Source organism: Achroia grisella, unplaced genomic scaffold (genome assembly GCF_030625045.1).
Source record: "Achroia grisella isolate CSIRO2021 unplaced genomic scaffold, CSIRO_AGI_Agris_v1 utg640, whole genome shotgun sequence".
NCBI classification, from domain to species: Eukaryota; Metazoa; Arthropoda; class Insecta; order Lepidoptera; family Pyralidae; genus Achroia; species Achroia grisella.
This window is the reverse complement of record NW_026712977.1, coordinates 7123130-7140930: the sequence shown is the minus strand read 5'-3', so window position 1 is coordinate 7140930 and position 17801 is coordinate 7123130. Positions and strand designations below refer to the sequence as shown.

The 17801-nt window shown below is 31.2% G+C and overlaps 1 protein-coding gene across 2 annotated transcripts in view; it reads right to left on the bottom strand.

The window, feature by feature from the left end:
- LOC131849168 (ras-associated and pleckstrin homology domains-containing protein 1) overlaps nucleotides 1-17801 on the bottom strand; it is a 90726-nt gene that overhangs the window by 11219 nt on the left and 61706 nt on the right. The window contains exon 1 of one of the 2 annotated variants that reach the window (XM_059199169.1): nucleotides 1627-2171. The exons of the other annotated variant lie outside the window; for it this stretch is intronic. Within the exon in view, the coding sequence (XP_059055152.1) occupies nucleotides 1627-1785 (159 nt within the window). The 5' untranslated portion in view covers nucleotides 1786-2171. Of the gene's footprint in view, nucleotides 1-1626; nucleotides 2172-17801 lie in introns of those variants that run through there. 2 annotated transcript variants of the gene reach the window in all.

Sequence of the window (17801 nt, the reverse complement as noted above, 5' to 3'; positions counted from 1 at the left end):
TAGAACATTGTACAGTTATCTTTACACTAATTTTGTTATAAGAGGGAAGCAGAGTAAAGGGCATGCTAATTAAACTTATGTTTTAATTATTTTTCATAATTATAATACAAAAAATGGTGAATATATTTATATACATAAATAGTTTATTTATTTGTCACTATGTGACTGACGAACACATGCCTATATACCTATATCATCGGGGTTACAGCGCGTAAATTACTAGTAGATATGTATGTATGTATAACTTATAAATTTACAAATAGAATAATAAAAACATTAATTAAATATTAATTTTACTTAGGTATACCTATACCTACAATTACTTTATATATATATATTATTATTAAACTATTAATTATTTTACAATAAATCTTTGAATCGAATAATTCACTATGGAAAAAATGTAGCTGTAATATTCATTGTGGTGTTTCTATAATTACAGACACAACAAGTACAAAATATAAGTTTGTATAATAGGTACTTTATTTAGTAAAATAAATACATATCGACTTAAGTATATACGATAAAATTCCGATTCAAATTAAGTGACTGGCATAATAATGATAATAACATAAAAAATGTAACAGTTTAAGTTCATACCAATTGTTCTCAACAGAAGTAGTAAAACGATAAGGATAGTGTTAAAAATATGAAGTAGATAAGGGCCTAAAAGGATCTATGTAAATAAATTATTTCGTGTTTGAATTGTTACAGTAAGCTTATTGCTTTATTAACAAAACGGGGGTATCTGTCAGTATTCCAGATATGATTTTAAGGTGACTCAAAATTATGTACTTTTTTATAATCAAGTATAACGGTGTACCCGAGGAATTGGAGCCAAAACTGTGTCGTGAATTGAATAATACGTATTTATTGTAACATTATGTATTGTAAAGCTATGTAAATCTGTCTCATCTGTATTTATTATGTATAATATATACATATGTACACTTAATGAGCCCCAGGAAATTAATCTTATGCCATAAAAGTGACCAGGATATGTGTTATGAATATGAATGGCAGACCCTATATGCGTGGAATTAATAATTACATTTCTACGTGCACATGTCTACATCCCAAAACATAATCGGTAAAGGGAAGGTATGCATTGTCTTCAAACAATGAAGTTTATAAATTAAAACAAATCATTATTATTTATACATTACAGTAATCTATGGATATATTTTAGTAGCAGTTTCCCGTATATTTATTGATATATATAAAGCCGAAGGGTTTGTTTGTGCAGACAACACATGACTTAAAATATGTAGTAGGCCGAAGACAGGCCAGCCGCCATTTACTTTAAGTTGCGGGCCAAACAGTGGTGCACAGCTAGTTAATATGTACTTACTTACATGTAACCAAATAAACCTAGGTAAGTACATTATATCATCATCGTGTAAGTATAACATTAAGAACCTTTTAGGCTGTGACAGCGGTATGTAGTAGTAATTAATATAAATAGTAAATAAAGGAACGAATGATAAAAGATAATCAGACAGATTAATAAAAACGAAGAATGAGATAAAAACTCAACTGTAAACAATAAAAAAAAAGTGAGGATTAAAATAAAAGTCAATAAATAAACACTAGGTTCAATGAAGTTGCTTAACAATTCATACGTACCGTCTTCATATTAAAAGTTTGTTCTAACGAGGATTTGCTTGCAACAGGCGAACTATTTACGCTTCTAGACTTCGCATTCGGTAGACGGAAACTTCTATTAAGGGTTGACAGGAATCCACTGCGATGCCATTTACCCGTTTCATTCAGTTGCAATTCCATTATTTCGTTTACATTGCAACTTGGTTATGTTATGACTCACTCACGCACTAGTGTAATGGTTAGACCTCACATTATAAAATTATTAGTAAAGTATGTCAAAAGGTCGGTATACCTCATTGATATTTTAACACGGCGCATTGGTCATGGTCAGCAAAACAAATTGCGGAAAAGGATGTTAATTTGTAAATAGGTTTTCTTACATTAGAAATACCACACTAGGTACTTGAATGAGTGAGGAGTTTGTTATTCCATTGCGTGTGGAGTTTGCGCTGTAAGGTGCAACAGTACATGTATAATGCACCGTGGTGGCCTCGCCCGTTCACTTATTTGAAAACTTTGTTTACGTATACGACAATTCATTTAGAAATTACATTGGACAAAGAGCGCAGGCGATGGCGGCTCACGACACGCGTAACGCGTACGCAGACTCAAATACAACTAGTATAAAGTTGAGTCGAGTAGTATTACAAAATGTGGCAAACGGAGTCGACCGCCTGCACGGCCTATAGAACAGAGCAGGGGGGAGGCGAGTAGACAAGCGGCAGGCAACCGCGTTTTGTAGATTGTGCACGTGTGCGCCGCGCGTTGTGTTGTTTGATTCCAGAAAGACGAGATGAACAGGGGTGCGGATGTGTGCGTGCGAGTCCCCTCGGTGTAGTACAGTACGGACTACGAACATACCCCATGTGGCAGGCTGCCCGAGCAGGCCCGCCGTCGCCGCTACTACCGGCATGCGGTAGTGGGCACACACTCAGCCTTACGCCCCCGCTGCCACGCACACACGCAATGCTCGGACGTCGACCGACACGAATCAACCACCCGCACCCAGGAAACGAGCCTCGGCAGGGTGTTAGAAGAGGATTTATTACAATTACAAACTTAAGACGAAATTATTAAAATGAAAATGGCATGACAATCGTCGAATTATTATAGTCCTACTCTATAGTACTTCAATATTATTTGATATATAAGTATTTTACATTAGCGAGACCTACTAAAAATAAGGCTGTATCTATACTTATATGTATATGTATCTAAATTTCACACGACACAGACAAAAACTTTTACAGAGTAGGCGACATTCCATCACTTAACATCAATTAGGCTATTGTTAGTAGTATGCTTAATATTATAATGCCAGTAGGCTTAATATTATAATATCTGTACTTTATAGTTTTCTATGCTATTAAATTAAAATATACTTCGAATTCATTTAATTATTTCATTCCGAAAACTAACATAAAATAAATTTTGTATTATGTAAGTTACATAACATAAAATTAATTTTATGTTAGTTTTGTCCTAAACTGTAATTTTGTATCAGTTTGATTCATTAGTTTTATATCATCTAGAGCATTTTGTAAAATTTATTCTATATATTTTTTTTTATATTATATATGTACATACTTATACCTAAATATAATTAAAGTGGCTAAAGTACCTCTTATGTCTCTGATATTTTTAAAAGTACATGAAAATTATCAATAAGTGCAATTAAATAAACTTTCTTAACTGATAAATGACCTAGCACAGTGACCTATTTTATTTCGTCCTAGTTTTGTATCATTGTAACCGCACCCTAACCCCAGTTTCCACTACTCGGGGGTAGATCTTTTCCGGTTAATACGGTGGAGGTAGGGGATTATTAGTAACGGAGACAAGTGCCTGCTGGAGAGGTTTATTAATAATGGGAACATTATTGCTATTTTTTTCCTAAGCCCACATTACTAACAATCTAGTGAGCGCAATCTTAGACTTAAGAAAACAAAAATCACCTCAATAGATCAAATCTTTTGGTCTAACATAACTTATTAGTCCTCGCCCCGTAAGAAATATAGTCTGTTTTTTAATCTCGTAGACAAATTTGACGTTACCGATGTTGCCATGTTTTTGAATTTTTAAAATAGGATTGTGGTACTATCGGAAATTAATATTAATTACATAAACGACAAATATGTCTTTTAATGTTGTATAATACAATAACGGAAATGGAAACACTAGTATACAATCCTCAAAATGTGAAATCAATATCGGAGAGCCACAGGTCATTTCCGGTCCAATATTGTTTCTTATTTCTATACATTATTTGCCAAACTATTTACCAAATGACACATTCAAAACTACAATAATTTGTATTTGATCTAAAAGTAGATGAAATTGTAAAAACATTGGGTGAATGGTTAAAAGAAGAAAGAAAAAGAAAGGTATTAATGACATACTCTACCAAGAGGAATAACAGAACAGTTAATAAAAAATAACTAAATTTCTATGACATTATCTAAACAACACATCCATAAGGAACAAGATCAAAAAATCAAAAAAGTTTCTAGCGAAATGGCCAACAAACTGGGTTTTATTAAAAAAAGCCTCTATTTAATCGACAGAGTTTAATATCAGTATATTATGCTTACATCCATTCAATCTTAACCTATACAATAATTGAAGTATGTGGAAATGCTGCTGATATATCTACAAGTTCTTAGCTACAAAAATGATCACTACGCATAATTAATATCAAAAGTCAATAGACGTCAGAAAATACGAGTATATTGTCATTAATAAAATTATAACGGTGGTGTCACTCATTATATTTCATTCATTATTAGACAAACACGAAAACAAGGAAAATCTAAAACAAAATCGAGGTAAGCATAATTATACTACAAGAAATAAAGACATTTATTAGACCAAAAAATTACTAGTAAAATCTATAAGGTAAGTAGAACTGAAAAAGTACCCGATTTAACAATTTTGAATTATTAAATTAAGAAGAATTCATTAAAATAATGCATTTTGTCACACTAATGAATACGTCAAAGCTAAATTTAAATCTATTTTTATCTTAATTATTTCCTATTTACTTATAATCGTAACAAATATACAAATCTGAAATTAGATTTCTTTTGTTAATATCTAAAGTAAACTATATGGAATCCATTAAGTAAGCTAATTAAATCTATTTCTATGTATCTAACTTTATACTGTTACGAGTTAGAAGGTACAAGTAATATTTATTTTATTTAATTCTATAGTAATGCTTTTCCCGTTGTGATATTACAGTGACATCACTTTTAGTCGTTAACTAATGCTAGTAAACGTTAAGTCATTCTATACGTCGTAAATAATCATAATACAAAATAACAATTGATTCAAGTTACTTTTGTGGTAATTTTTTTCTGTAAGTGAACTTCTAACATGTCCTTATTAAGTTTAAGTAATTAAAAAAAATAAACTCGTGACAGTATAATTAATTAATTACTTATCGTAGTTATTCATTGTTGTAACTGGCTAATAAAAAATGTATTTTATTATTCTAAATTTGTATTTAAATTTAAAGTTCTTTGATTGTACATTCTTGTTTATACTTTCATTCTTACAAGTCAATACTTTCTGAATATGTTTTCTCCATATATCTAGTCTTTTTCATTTTGCCTATACACAAATAAAATAAAACTACAACATTCGTATATGGCATATATGAATGTTGTAGTTTTATTTTAAAAATAGTATCAAATCATTTGCTAATGGTGCCTTATGGTAAAATGTTTCACGATCGATTTCATTCAACTGCATTGAAATTGGTATATTCATTTATGCACCACTGCTACTACAATTTGTATAATCAAAAATTCAAACACAAAACTGGATAATTTCAAAAATTTTAACTGTTATTATCTTAAAACCAAACCTGCAATTGAAAGTTCCACCTGTTGCCGCCAATAAAATATAAAAATCACAATTGCATATTTAATGTAAATTTATAGTTTCTTCCGTCATTAAATATTTTATATAGTACGGTACCCGCCCGCAAGTGTACGGATATAAGAGATGCAGAAAAAACAGTGAACAGGTGGTGAGCGTACGCACCTGCTCCAGCGCAGATGCGAACACAACTTTATTGATCTCCGAGTTGGCACAGATACATGGCCACTAAAACCATATTTTGTACCTGCATATTTTGAGAAGGCTCTGTTGTTTTTTTTCAACAGGATTTGGCTAATAATATGTTAAATACAAGCTGTAATGCAAAGGGTATATTAAGCCAAAGGAATCAGTTTCTGATTAAATGTAATACTTTGAACATATTTTTTTTAACTAATTTAATGTTATCTGAAAACAAACGTATGCTACAACTATGCGGTCATTAATCTCATCGTGAATTCAATATCACTCTTTCCATGCGCTCCTGCATACTCCTGCACACCTAATACTCGCCACATGCCATACAAAGCTATGCCTCACACGTGATTACTCTTTGTATGGATGGATTATTGCAAATTAATGTTAGTAAGTAGATTTACTTACTATAATATTTCATATACAAAGTGTAGCACATTACTAAATATAATACGGTAGCAGGGTAGGCCCTGCTGCCATATGTTAGGCTGTACGCTTGTACTATCGGCAAAAGGGACGCCTGACCCACTTAAGGATCATTTTTCTGTGCTATATTCAACACTACTCTTACTTTTGTCCACCAATAGCATTCAAGGATGCAAGCACAAAAGGTTTTTGTTAAGGTTTATAATTATGTTGTCTAAGACAAGGAATGCAACATCTGACCATTTTAAAAAAGCAAGCAAGTAAAGTAAAGTAGTGCAAAATCAAATATGCAAAGAATTTCTACTGTTACTTATATTTGTTCTGCTGTAGAATTAAGCTCGATTGAACTGCCCGTGTCGAGCTCAAGTTGATATACCGTGTGGACGCTATTTTTTTTTTTTGAGGGTTGATAATGGAATGGTGCACCCGCCTGCGCTAACCGTTTACGCTGACGGGGCACCAGTGGAGGATAAGATGTGCATGAGGTCAAATCAGTTAGCCCATTGTGACAAATTCACCATGAATTTAACACAATGGTTTCCAAGGGGAATCGCATGGAGGCCGACCTGACATGGTACAATACTAGCAATGGGGTTATCAATCCACATTACTAACAATCCCCTTCCCCCTGTGGACGCTAGTTTGCCCGTGGCAAAGTAAATATTAAATACAAGACGCGCTTTAAATGGCGCTATCTCAAAGTTCAGTGAACATAGTCATATAACAATGTTTATCTAAGTTGTAGTCAACATAAAAACATAACACTTAGAAGTCTTACAAAAATAGTTGAGCTCTACGAAACGATTATGTGAAATGTAACGTGCATAAACGAAAAACTGTGGGACATTGCGTACTTCATACATTGTCTCACCGTTTTTCGTTTGTAGATAATATATTTGTTGAAGATAATTAATTCCTCGCCTTTACCGAATTATAGTCTGAAGGTAGGTTACCCTCGGAGTAAAATTTTCTCTTATTATTTTTTAATGGTATACCATTCGTCATAAAATGTAAACGAATATGTTGATGTTTACTAAAAATGAATCGTTAATAATTATTAAGTTTACAATGTAATATGTATGAATATAACCTCGGATTACTGTCGTCATCTTATTAAAGCAATGTTTGCATTTTTAAATCTGCAACTCACTAACTAAAGCTGAACTAGCGTTAATTAAATAATTGGTATAATCTCAGTTCATTCGAAACAATCCGTTACATATCTTCAGTACCGTGAAATAAGTTAAATCCGAATATATGGCGGTGAATACGATTAGTAATGATTGAAAGTATATCTATACATAGAAATAAAATTGGAGTGTCTAATATTACAAAATTGAAATATCTGGAAGAGACGAATAGCAAAATAACCATACACCGACTCCTGAGTGAGTCAAAACAGCAAGAGCTAGTTTGGTTGACAGACGGATTCAAAATAGGAGATGATGGATATACAATATGGACGTGAAATACGCGCTATAAACCCTAATATCTGCAACTGTATAGGCTTAGGAAAATACGCCTCATTCTTTCAGGCTGAAACTTTTGCCTTAATGAGATAACTGGAAGTAATTCTATAACCAAACAAGAGGCACTGAATCTCTGGCAAGAAATACCAGAGTTAAACATTAAAAAGCCCTAATATTAGGCTACTCGAACAAATACTCCAATAGAAAATTGCTATTGAGTAAAAACAACATATGCAAGATAACTAGGGCCCCCACAGGACTCTGCAAACTGAACAAACATATGCCTGTGCACAACAATAATCTGCAGATTTTGCTAAACTGAAGAGGAAATGCCACTACACATCCTATGTGATTGTATCCCACTCATGCATAAACGTAATAACTCCTTTGGAAAGTTTACACTCTATCCTGAGGAGATCAAAACCGTCGCTCCTAAGAATATTCTTTATTATTGTCCCTAGGTAGCGAACTCTGAAAAAGGGCGAGCATAATAGATCTATGTAGGTCGCAGTGCTACAGGTCCAAGCATCAGATAATAGCTCAAATAACCCAATAAAAAAAAAATATCTTCACCACGGTGATATGCGTTAAATCAGAATTTATGGCGGTGAATACAATAATTAATATATGTTATATTTGAATACAATGTACAATAGAAAGGGCTAAACCTAAGATTATTTTATGGTTTGTTACCGATATTTCCTTTATCAGAGAGTAATATAAATAGCAACGTAAAAAATTTTTGGGGTGTCGCCAGATTCTAACCCACGAGCTTTTGGGTGTAAGTCTGATTAGTAACCCACTAGGCCATGACATAACGTAATTTTATTAAAACTCAGGGAATATCTCATAAAATTAGCTTCGCTAATATTAAGGTTGGAGACTTAATCAGACCCTTGTATATTCCACATGGTTGTTGTTGTCAGATGGTTTTTTATTTCGTTGTAGTAATTTAGAAAAAATAATAGCAATTATATTAATTATTAGAACTAATAAGGGAGTCTAGTAAGATTTATTTACTCGCTTGTAAATATATAATTATCACTTCTAAAGCAATGAAAATACGACATTGCTGATTTACAAATCGGGACACTCTACAAATGATTCGACAATGGCATTAGACTGATTGGAATCATGATTCAATGAAAATTGTATATAATTATATTACAGAGTATTTGACGTTATATATCATATACATTGTTTATTTCCCAAGCGGAATAGTTTCTCAGTATACCTACTTATATTATATTACAAAATGTACATTTCTCATTGGAATGATTAAAGCTCCAGCCTGACTTATTTTTTCTTTTCTTTGCATAAACGATTTTCTATGTCATAATTATAAAACCGTAATTATAAATTGTTCACGTTTATTTTATTAATTTATGCTATTAGAAACCTCCTATTATTTTTATTACAATAATTGTATACGTAATAGAAACAAAGGATATAATTTGGATTATTTCTTAAATTTTTAAATGATATTAATTTTAAATTTTGTTTGCAATGTATTAAAAATATTGTATTGTATAATTTAACAATTTGTGATAATTATTTATATTTAGTAATTGTTAAAATTTAAGTCTAACAATCATACGTTCGTAAGAAACCCCTAACAAGTTACAAGTAATTAGGACAGTTCAATATATTTAATAAAAATCATTTCAGTATAAATACTACACAGTTTTTTTGCTACATTAGTTAGCCTACTATATGTTATTGCGTAGTATATTTACACCTTTATGCTTATACAACAAATATGAGTATATGATACTAGTACATGCGCGACCTTGAAAGCATTTTATATAATAATAAACTTCTGGATAGGGTTTCCAATCTTTAACAATAATAACTATTAAATATTAATCTATTAAATATTTCAAATCACAGACAAAGTTTGAAAGACTTTAATTTTATATTGATTATTTAACATTATTGATACTTTTCTATCTATAAGCACAGTGCAATAAAGTATCTATATCTATATAATAATATAAATTGGTTTTATAATATATTAATATATTTTAATTGATAACGATTTTTCTATCCAGACTTCAGTTTTTTTTAAAACTTGATAACACTTTTGTGAAAAGATATCATAACGATATTGGATCTGTCTACATTTAACGATATTTAAATCATAGTGATTCCATTGCTCGTGACCAATTTATATTAATATGTACTGAATCTGACTTTTAATCTATATTATAATATTATTTATTATTACAAGTAAACCAGGCTGCATAAATTATATTAAAAAAACTGCATTTACATGTTATTGTTGTCACGTAATGTTTCTGAGTATCGAGCGATAAGATGAAAATAATAATGGGTGTCGTCTAGCATTGCTGGGATAACATATTATGCATAGGTGTCCTTTTGTAACGGAAGTATATCATATATACATTGCAATAGGTATCACCACCTGATTACGTAAAAATAAGATGTTCTTATTTCCATGTTTTTTAGTACCTACAGTAGCAGTTGTTAGATTTTATTTAGTACAAAAACTGGCTTTTATATTTCTTAAAAACTATCTATACTATATTGATTCCGATATCTTGTAATTGACAAAAAAACTTTCTATCGGTTGTTTAGTACCAGTGCATATATAAGAATGTAGCTCTGGAAATTTTAGGGCAAAATGGCGTTGTGTTTGATTAATATTATTATTGATGTTTAATTAAAATAAAACAAGTATACTAGTAATGAATATATTATATTTTTATTTAAAAAAGAAATTACAATGTTATAACTCTAATTAGAATTTGGATAATTAAAACACAAGTAGGTATGTATTACATTTAATAAGTAAGTAATATGATTAATAAAAGTATCTTCTAACAACTAACAAAAAATAATAGAAAATTACATTTATTTAGTTTACTGAATAAATGTTTTCATATGTAATAAACCTTTTGAGAATCTAACAACATAATATGATTTCAAATGAAACAATTGGATAATAGACATTTATATCTAATATATTACTTGTCTGAAGATAATTAGTTACAAGAATTACAAATTTTGAAGAATTTTGAACAGCCATGTATTAGACTTAATTGATACTTACGTAAAATCTTTGAATAATAAAATATTTAGAAATGTATAGACGATATTTTTTTTTCCCGGACTTGATAAACTTTTTATTACTAAAGTTTAGGCAAATATAAAAAATGGCAATTTACCCATTGAAGTACGATCATTAATTTGATTAATAATTTTGAATATTGTTTTAATTAAATGGTACAAATCATAATTTATAATCATCAGAGATCATTGGAAAATATTTTATAACTAATAAAAATTATTTTATCACTGAAAAATATTTGCCAATGCAAACTCCAAAATGAAACATAATGGGTATACTTTTTAAAATTTCAACACACTGAATAATAATAAGTTTCGCATAAATCCAACGTAATAATCAAGTACATTTTTATACTTAATCATATAAAACAGTAAAAAGATCTTAAAATATTTATGTAGTTGTAATTAAAAGACACGTTTAATAATATGATATACATATTATACGCGGTACAATTAATAAGTAGCAGTGATTAATAGGTACTGAATAAAACAGCGGCACGTGCATGAACGCATGACACGCAGCGGCACCTCCGCTGTTGAGAATTAAGTGGCGGATGCGCTGGAAATGCTGGTGGTGGAGTTCGTAGACGTGGCGGAGGTGGCGTGGGCACACGAGGCGGTGGTGGCTGCGGTGTAGGCTGGGCCGGAGCTGGTGGATGCGCCATCGGCCCCTCGAATCTACAACTACACATCATCGTTGTAACATCACACAATTACGTTGAAAATCAACTAATTGGGGGATTGTTCTGTCATGTTTAATGGTCCACCAGACCACTGGTAAATTCACGAGGAATTAATGATGACGGTTTGAAATGAAATATTGAATATTTGGAGTTAGAGACACAATTATTTGAAAAGTACACTATCAGATACGCCTTCGTGCTATCCTCTAGTAACGATAGTGGATTGTAAGTGGTCAATTGACCGATGGGCTAATTTAAATGACTTGACTTCATGCTCATCACATCTACTGGTACCACGCTGGATTATACCAGTTAGCAAAAGCAGAGAAGTACTATTCAATGCTAATCCATTAAAAAAAGTGGCACTTTAGAGCCTGGGCAAGTCCCGCCCTAGAAGGTATTTGTCTAATATTGTAATAATGGCTAGAGTTAATATATAGTTGTATTTAAAATATATTGTACATAATAGAATACTTCTTTCTCTTACATTGAATGCGTAGCCTAGTCACCTTTAACGATGATTACCTGAGAAAGAAAAGCTGACCCACCCTATTCCTACTTCGTCACCACATTAAGGAATAATTAGATATACTACGTTCATTAAAAAAATCAATTAGATAAAATAACAGACTACTACTCTAATTATATTATCAACATTAAAACCCGCAAGCATACATTTTAAAAATTATTTTGATTCATTATTTAGAGTCAAAAATCATTAGTTACCGAGGGCACATTAATATTTTAGTAGAAATGTTAAAAACAACTTAATGGTCTTATTCATCAACACACCCTTTCATATTTTGAATTCGAATATTGGCAAAATAACGGGCATTAAATATAAAAAACACCTCAATCGATCATTTAAAAAATTATCTCGGATTAAAATACACAATGAATTTTAAAATTAATATCGTCTGATGCTGATCATGCTTATAAATAGCCAATTTTCAATCACTTTTTACATCCGCTTGTGTACCATACATATAGTAAAAAAGACAAAAGCTATAGCACTAATTTATTAAATTTAAATTTAATATTATTATGTCACGGTGTATCTGATGAATATATTTATAAATTGGACCAAAATCTAGTCAATATAATATTTTAAAAAGACATATCACTCAAGAATTAAGAAAATAGAATCATAAATTTGAAATCCCCAATTACCCGTGGGAATGGCCACAAAAGGCTCAGGTATAGTCGCGGAAAACACTTAAAATATTAGTAAAAAATGTGAGAATTACCTGATAAATAAATATCTGAAGCAGGACAGGCAGCTATGCAGGCATCCATAATGTAACCCCCCACTATAAAATAAAATAATAACTATAGCACTTTGTCTGTATATTAATAATAAAATAAAATATTATTTAATAAATAATTAACTCCACTCACCCGTCCATGTTGTCTAGATGTGCGTCTATGATTCAGTAATCAAAATGAGAGTCACTCGGTAAGAAATGTTTATGATATCAAAAATCGCCACCATGCAAGTTTTTGGGTTCCATGGTAATTTTACACCGACGGAAGAAGACGACTGCGACTCGTGTAAATAAACACTTATGAATGATCCAAAGAAATTAAACAAATACTAAAGTTAATTTGTTGTAAATATTAATCAATATAGTTTAATAAAAATAGAAATAATCGACTTTAATATATTAAATTAACAATAAATCAACTTGACTCTAATGAAATATTACAAGTGAGTAACAGTACCGCCCAGCTCGTTCAATGTGAATGAAACTTATACAGTCGACTACGCTTAAGCTGACTGAAATGGATTGTTTTCTAAATAAAACAAACTGATAATACTACTGCATATACTCGTGTGCATACAATGTAGCAAGGCAAGTAATATTGTATACATATAAAAACATTGCTCATTACTAATACCTAAAAACAGCCACAACGAACTACTTATAGAATCCATTTGTAAAGGCAAGTACTCTCTTGGGCCCCCCACGCCTCATTTTAGTTAATTCTTGCGAATTTTCCCTTTATAGAACAACGGACGTGATTTTATGCATATACATTAATCCTTCGCTGGTACTGTAAATATAAATATTGCAATATTGTAATAACAGTATGTAACACCCGAAACGGTTAGCTCTCTTACAATACATATAATATGAAAAGTTTATGCCTACCAGTTTTAGATACTAATTGTGAACAAAGTTACACAGGATATCAACCAATCAACAAACGATATTTACGGATAACGATAACAACTTTTGACTTTCGTCTAGATTCTAGAAGATTACTTACTAAATAATGGTGATCATTGCCTTTATAACTTTATGACATTCCAGAAAACTAGGTAGTTTTACCTAGAAATTCCAATTCTGTAACAATTTCATCATCATCTGCTTCTTCCTTATCCCATTTATTTGGGATCGGCGTAATATGTTTTTCTCTTCCACTCATCTCTGTTCGCAGTCATCCCGTTATTTACTCCCTTTCTCACCATATTATCTTTCACACAGTCCATCCATCTCTTTTTTGGTCTTCCTCTACCCTTATAACCACCCACATTCATATGTAGCACTGTCCTTAGGATATGATCTTTATTCCTACGCATTACATGACCATACCACGTTAGACGATAGACGCTGTATGTATCACTTTAAAAGAAAAAAGGTATATAGGTTAAACGCAAAAATGTTTGCCGCCAGTCACAAGTGAGACATTATATTATTGAGAGAAATACATGTCATATGATAATTTTTCTATATAATTCTGTGTATTCTTATATATAATTGGAATGGCAAAGAAGCTGACGACCCACCCTAATATAATTTACATTTTATTTATATTTATTAACAGTATCAATTATATTGATAAAACGCGTTGCTACTTAATAAAAAGAGGCAGGAAAGTGTTTATGGAAAATCTGAATGCAGCAGCCGACTTTTCATGTACCTATAACACAGAGCAACATTTGTGAACAGAATTGATAAATTCGGTGTATAGTACATTGAATATGCTACTTATGAAATCTCTCATTCTAGATTGTAAATTCCGGTGGATTTGTCAGCAATGGAAATATAGAATGATATTTTTAACACATGAATAGGGAAATGTCCTTACGCATGCGTTCACATTTCCTAATGGGATATTCAGGCGAGGTAACAGTGGAGAATAATAGGATGTGATTGATAACAGGTCCAGGTAGCCCATCTAGGCAAATTCACTAGCAATTAATCACGATAGTGTTTAAAGGGATCTGGTAGTTGCTCTCTTGTCTGTTAGTAATGGAGCCACTACTACCCATTAATAATAATCACGTCTCTCCACTTACGGATGAGGGGTAGCATGGACGTTCTTGGTAGTGTTCATGTATATACGCCACGGTTGCTACTTTTTAATTTCATTGCCGTTTAAGTTATTAAAAAAGTGGTGTAGGATTCCAGCTGTATTACAAGACGACAGCTCGAAGATGCAAATTTTTTATTGACCTTCTTTTTAAATCCTGAATAGTTCAGTAGATAGGTATAAAGTACAAACTAATAAAAACTGACAATAGCCACGCCCCAGTAGATTACGTGCAATAATATTTTATAACATGTATGTGGTCCAGATGTCGTTAAGAATAACAAATAGCTATAGATAATTGCAATAACGCCCATTTGCATTACGGCTTATCTTATGTCGTATAGTCATTCCAGTTAATGCAATATCACTTAGATGGCGTTAGCTTTCTTAGTAATATGTGGGCAGATCCTTGGGTAAATATAGTACTATATGTATAAAGTATATTTATATATATAGTACTATATTTAAATCTATACTTATATAAAACTCTAGAATTTATGTCTTTGTTTGGTTTAAACATATCGTCGGATTTTAAAACGCTACTTTAGAGAAAAGTTATAGTTTTAATAAAATTCACGCTACGAAGATTAGGATCCTTGTAAAAGAATAAGTCAGAAAGTATGTTAAGACAAAATAAGTCACAGACGAGGCGGGTAGTACAATACGATATAACATGGCTTTGATTAAGGGAGGAGTTGGATCTTTTAAAAATTAAACGGCGGTATATCTGTCGAAGCACAGATAATTTTCTATATTATATTTTATTATTTATTTAACAATTAGTCTGACAATGCTTTTATGGAGTATGAAAAAAAAATACAATATATAATATTACTATCTGTACCCACGCCATAGTATGCACACATTTTCATCCCCTATTTACTAGATATTAATTATTCAACTCAAAGTTCTTTAAGATCAGTTTTGCAGTTTACTCGGGAAAAGGTCTCCTCTTCTCTTCTCCTTTTCTATGTTTAATACGGATAAGAAGTATAAATTGAATACAATAAGTATAAATTGCTGCCTATACTAAGTAGGTATTTTTAATATTATACTGACGCGTGCCTGTTTTTTGTGCGCCTCAGAAATGACACGATCTTTATATCCTTTCCAAAGGTAGTTGTATTTTTCAATGCTAAATCATAATAAAATAAAAATATACAATTAGGGGTGGATCGCTTTAAATAAAGATCAATTCTCAAAAAAACCTAGGCCTGTCATAAAAATCGGTTATATTGTTTCGGAGGAATTTAGTGACGAACGCCGCAATATAAAAATTTTATGTATTAGAAATTGATAACTTTTTAAAAAGCACATACGTGTTCCGTCACACGTTAATGGGTAATTATGGGCTGTTTACCTTTGATTTGTATATACGTAAGTGGGATAGCAAACAATATGATGGCTTATCTCATGGGAAGTGGTAACTGTCGCCAATACACCAATAGTGCCAACGGTCATCACGTTATCATGTGACGCCCTCGACACAAATCATGCTTTTGGATTCCCGGAAAATATATCATGCTTCTTTTGTGATTTAACTGTTTCATCTCACTATTCAACCGAGTGACAGCTAAAAGCACTTTACTTGAAATAGGTGAAACTGAGGTACTATCACAGAGGCCTTTTTACAAAGTCTACCTATAATTCTACCACGGTAACTGGAAACATATTGATTTAAAATATATTTCCACTCGTACATAAGATACGAGGTACAATGATGATTATTTCCGGGCTATTTATTAATTTAACACTACACTAACATATTTGTCTCCATATCACATAAACCTCGTTTATTGGTAAACAGACAAGTTTAAAGTATTAATAATATTTAAATAGTTCATCCTAGTTATAATAATTAAGTCTTAGCAATCTATCACATATGAGAATTGTATTGAATGAAGGATATTTATTTTAAATTGTATATTATTATGTTAGTTGAAAATGTTGAAAGTCGCGTCAAATTTGTGTAAGCACGCACGTGCTCTCGAAAGCTATTAATTTTTTGCCCAAATGTTGAGATCCTCCGATGGGATGCAGCTGCCGATATCTTTAACGGGTGTTGAAATGAAAAAAAATATACCACAATTGTTGTCTGGATTGAAAGACTTGTTCGAGAAGGGAGACAATGAGATATAATTTAACCTTATTTTCATAATGAGTTTTGATGAATGAGTATACATGAAAGTCTTTTGTATAAATGTTCTATGAAAATATACGGTGATTATCTTTTTACCACACAAAAAAGATTTAACTTTTTATGATTATGTAGTTGTATTAGTAAGTAAAATATTTATTTATAATATTGTATTCTATAATTTAATTTTTAATACTCACATTTATAACAACATATATTGCTCATACTGTTTCTATTCGAAGAATGCAGTATACAAGAAAACTTCTTGTTGAAGTTGAACAATAGTATAATATAGAATATTACAGCAAAAGGAAGCATATTTCCTGCAAGTACAATAATAAGAAATATGTAAGTACATAGAAATAGCAAGATTCTATTTATACAATTATATTTGTTTTATTAAGACTTCCTTTACTAATAAGATTTCCGGTCTTTTCGCCTCGGTTCCAATAGGTACAATATTATAGTTATTATTTCTGTAAACTAATATAAATTTATATTTATGTACCTTTGACCGTGTATGTATATATATGCAGGACTATGACTGTACCTACTTGACGTTAAGGCTTGCTCTGATTGCACTCATCAGGTTGCCAATTATAAAAATAATAAAAAAAGAAAAATATAGTTTTGAGATAACCTTTTATCAATATTTGAGCAATTCGCATGAAACAAAGTACTAAGAAAAAAACTACTTATGACATTTTGAAAAAAGTAGTAAGTAAAGTTTTTACATTTTTTACCAACTAAATTACATATTAAATACGTTTTCTGTTATTCGGTCCACAGAGCTATTAATTTTCTCGTTTCCATTAAAATCACCCTCACAAATCTCTGAAGAGTTCAGCTTTTATCGGGTAGAGTAATTTTCTCATTTTAGGAATTGAATACGTAATCGAGTTTCCCATCTTCAAATGTTGAGTTTAGAAATCACTGGAGAAGAAATTCGATTTCATTTGCAGTGCTTCGATTATAATCGAATGAGTATTATTATTA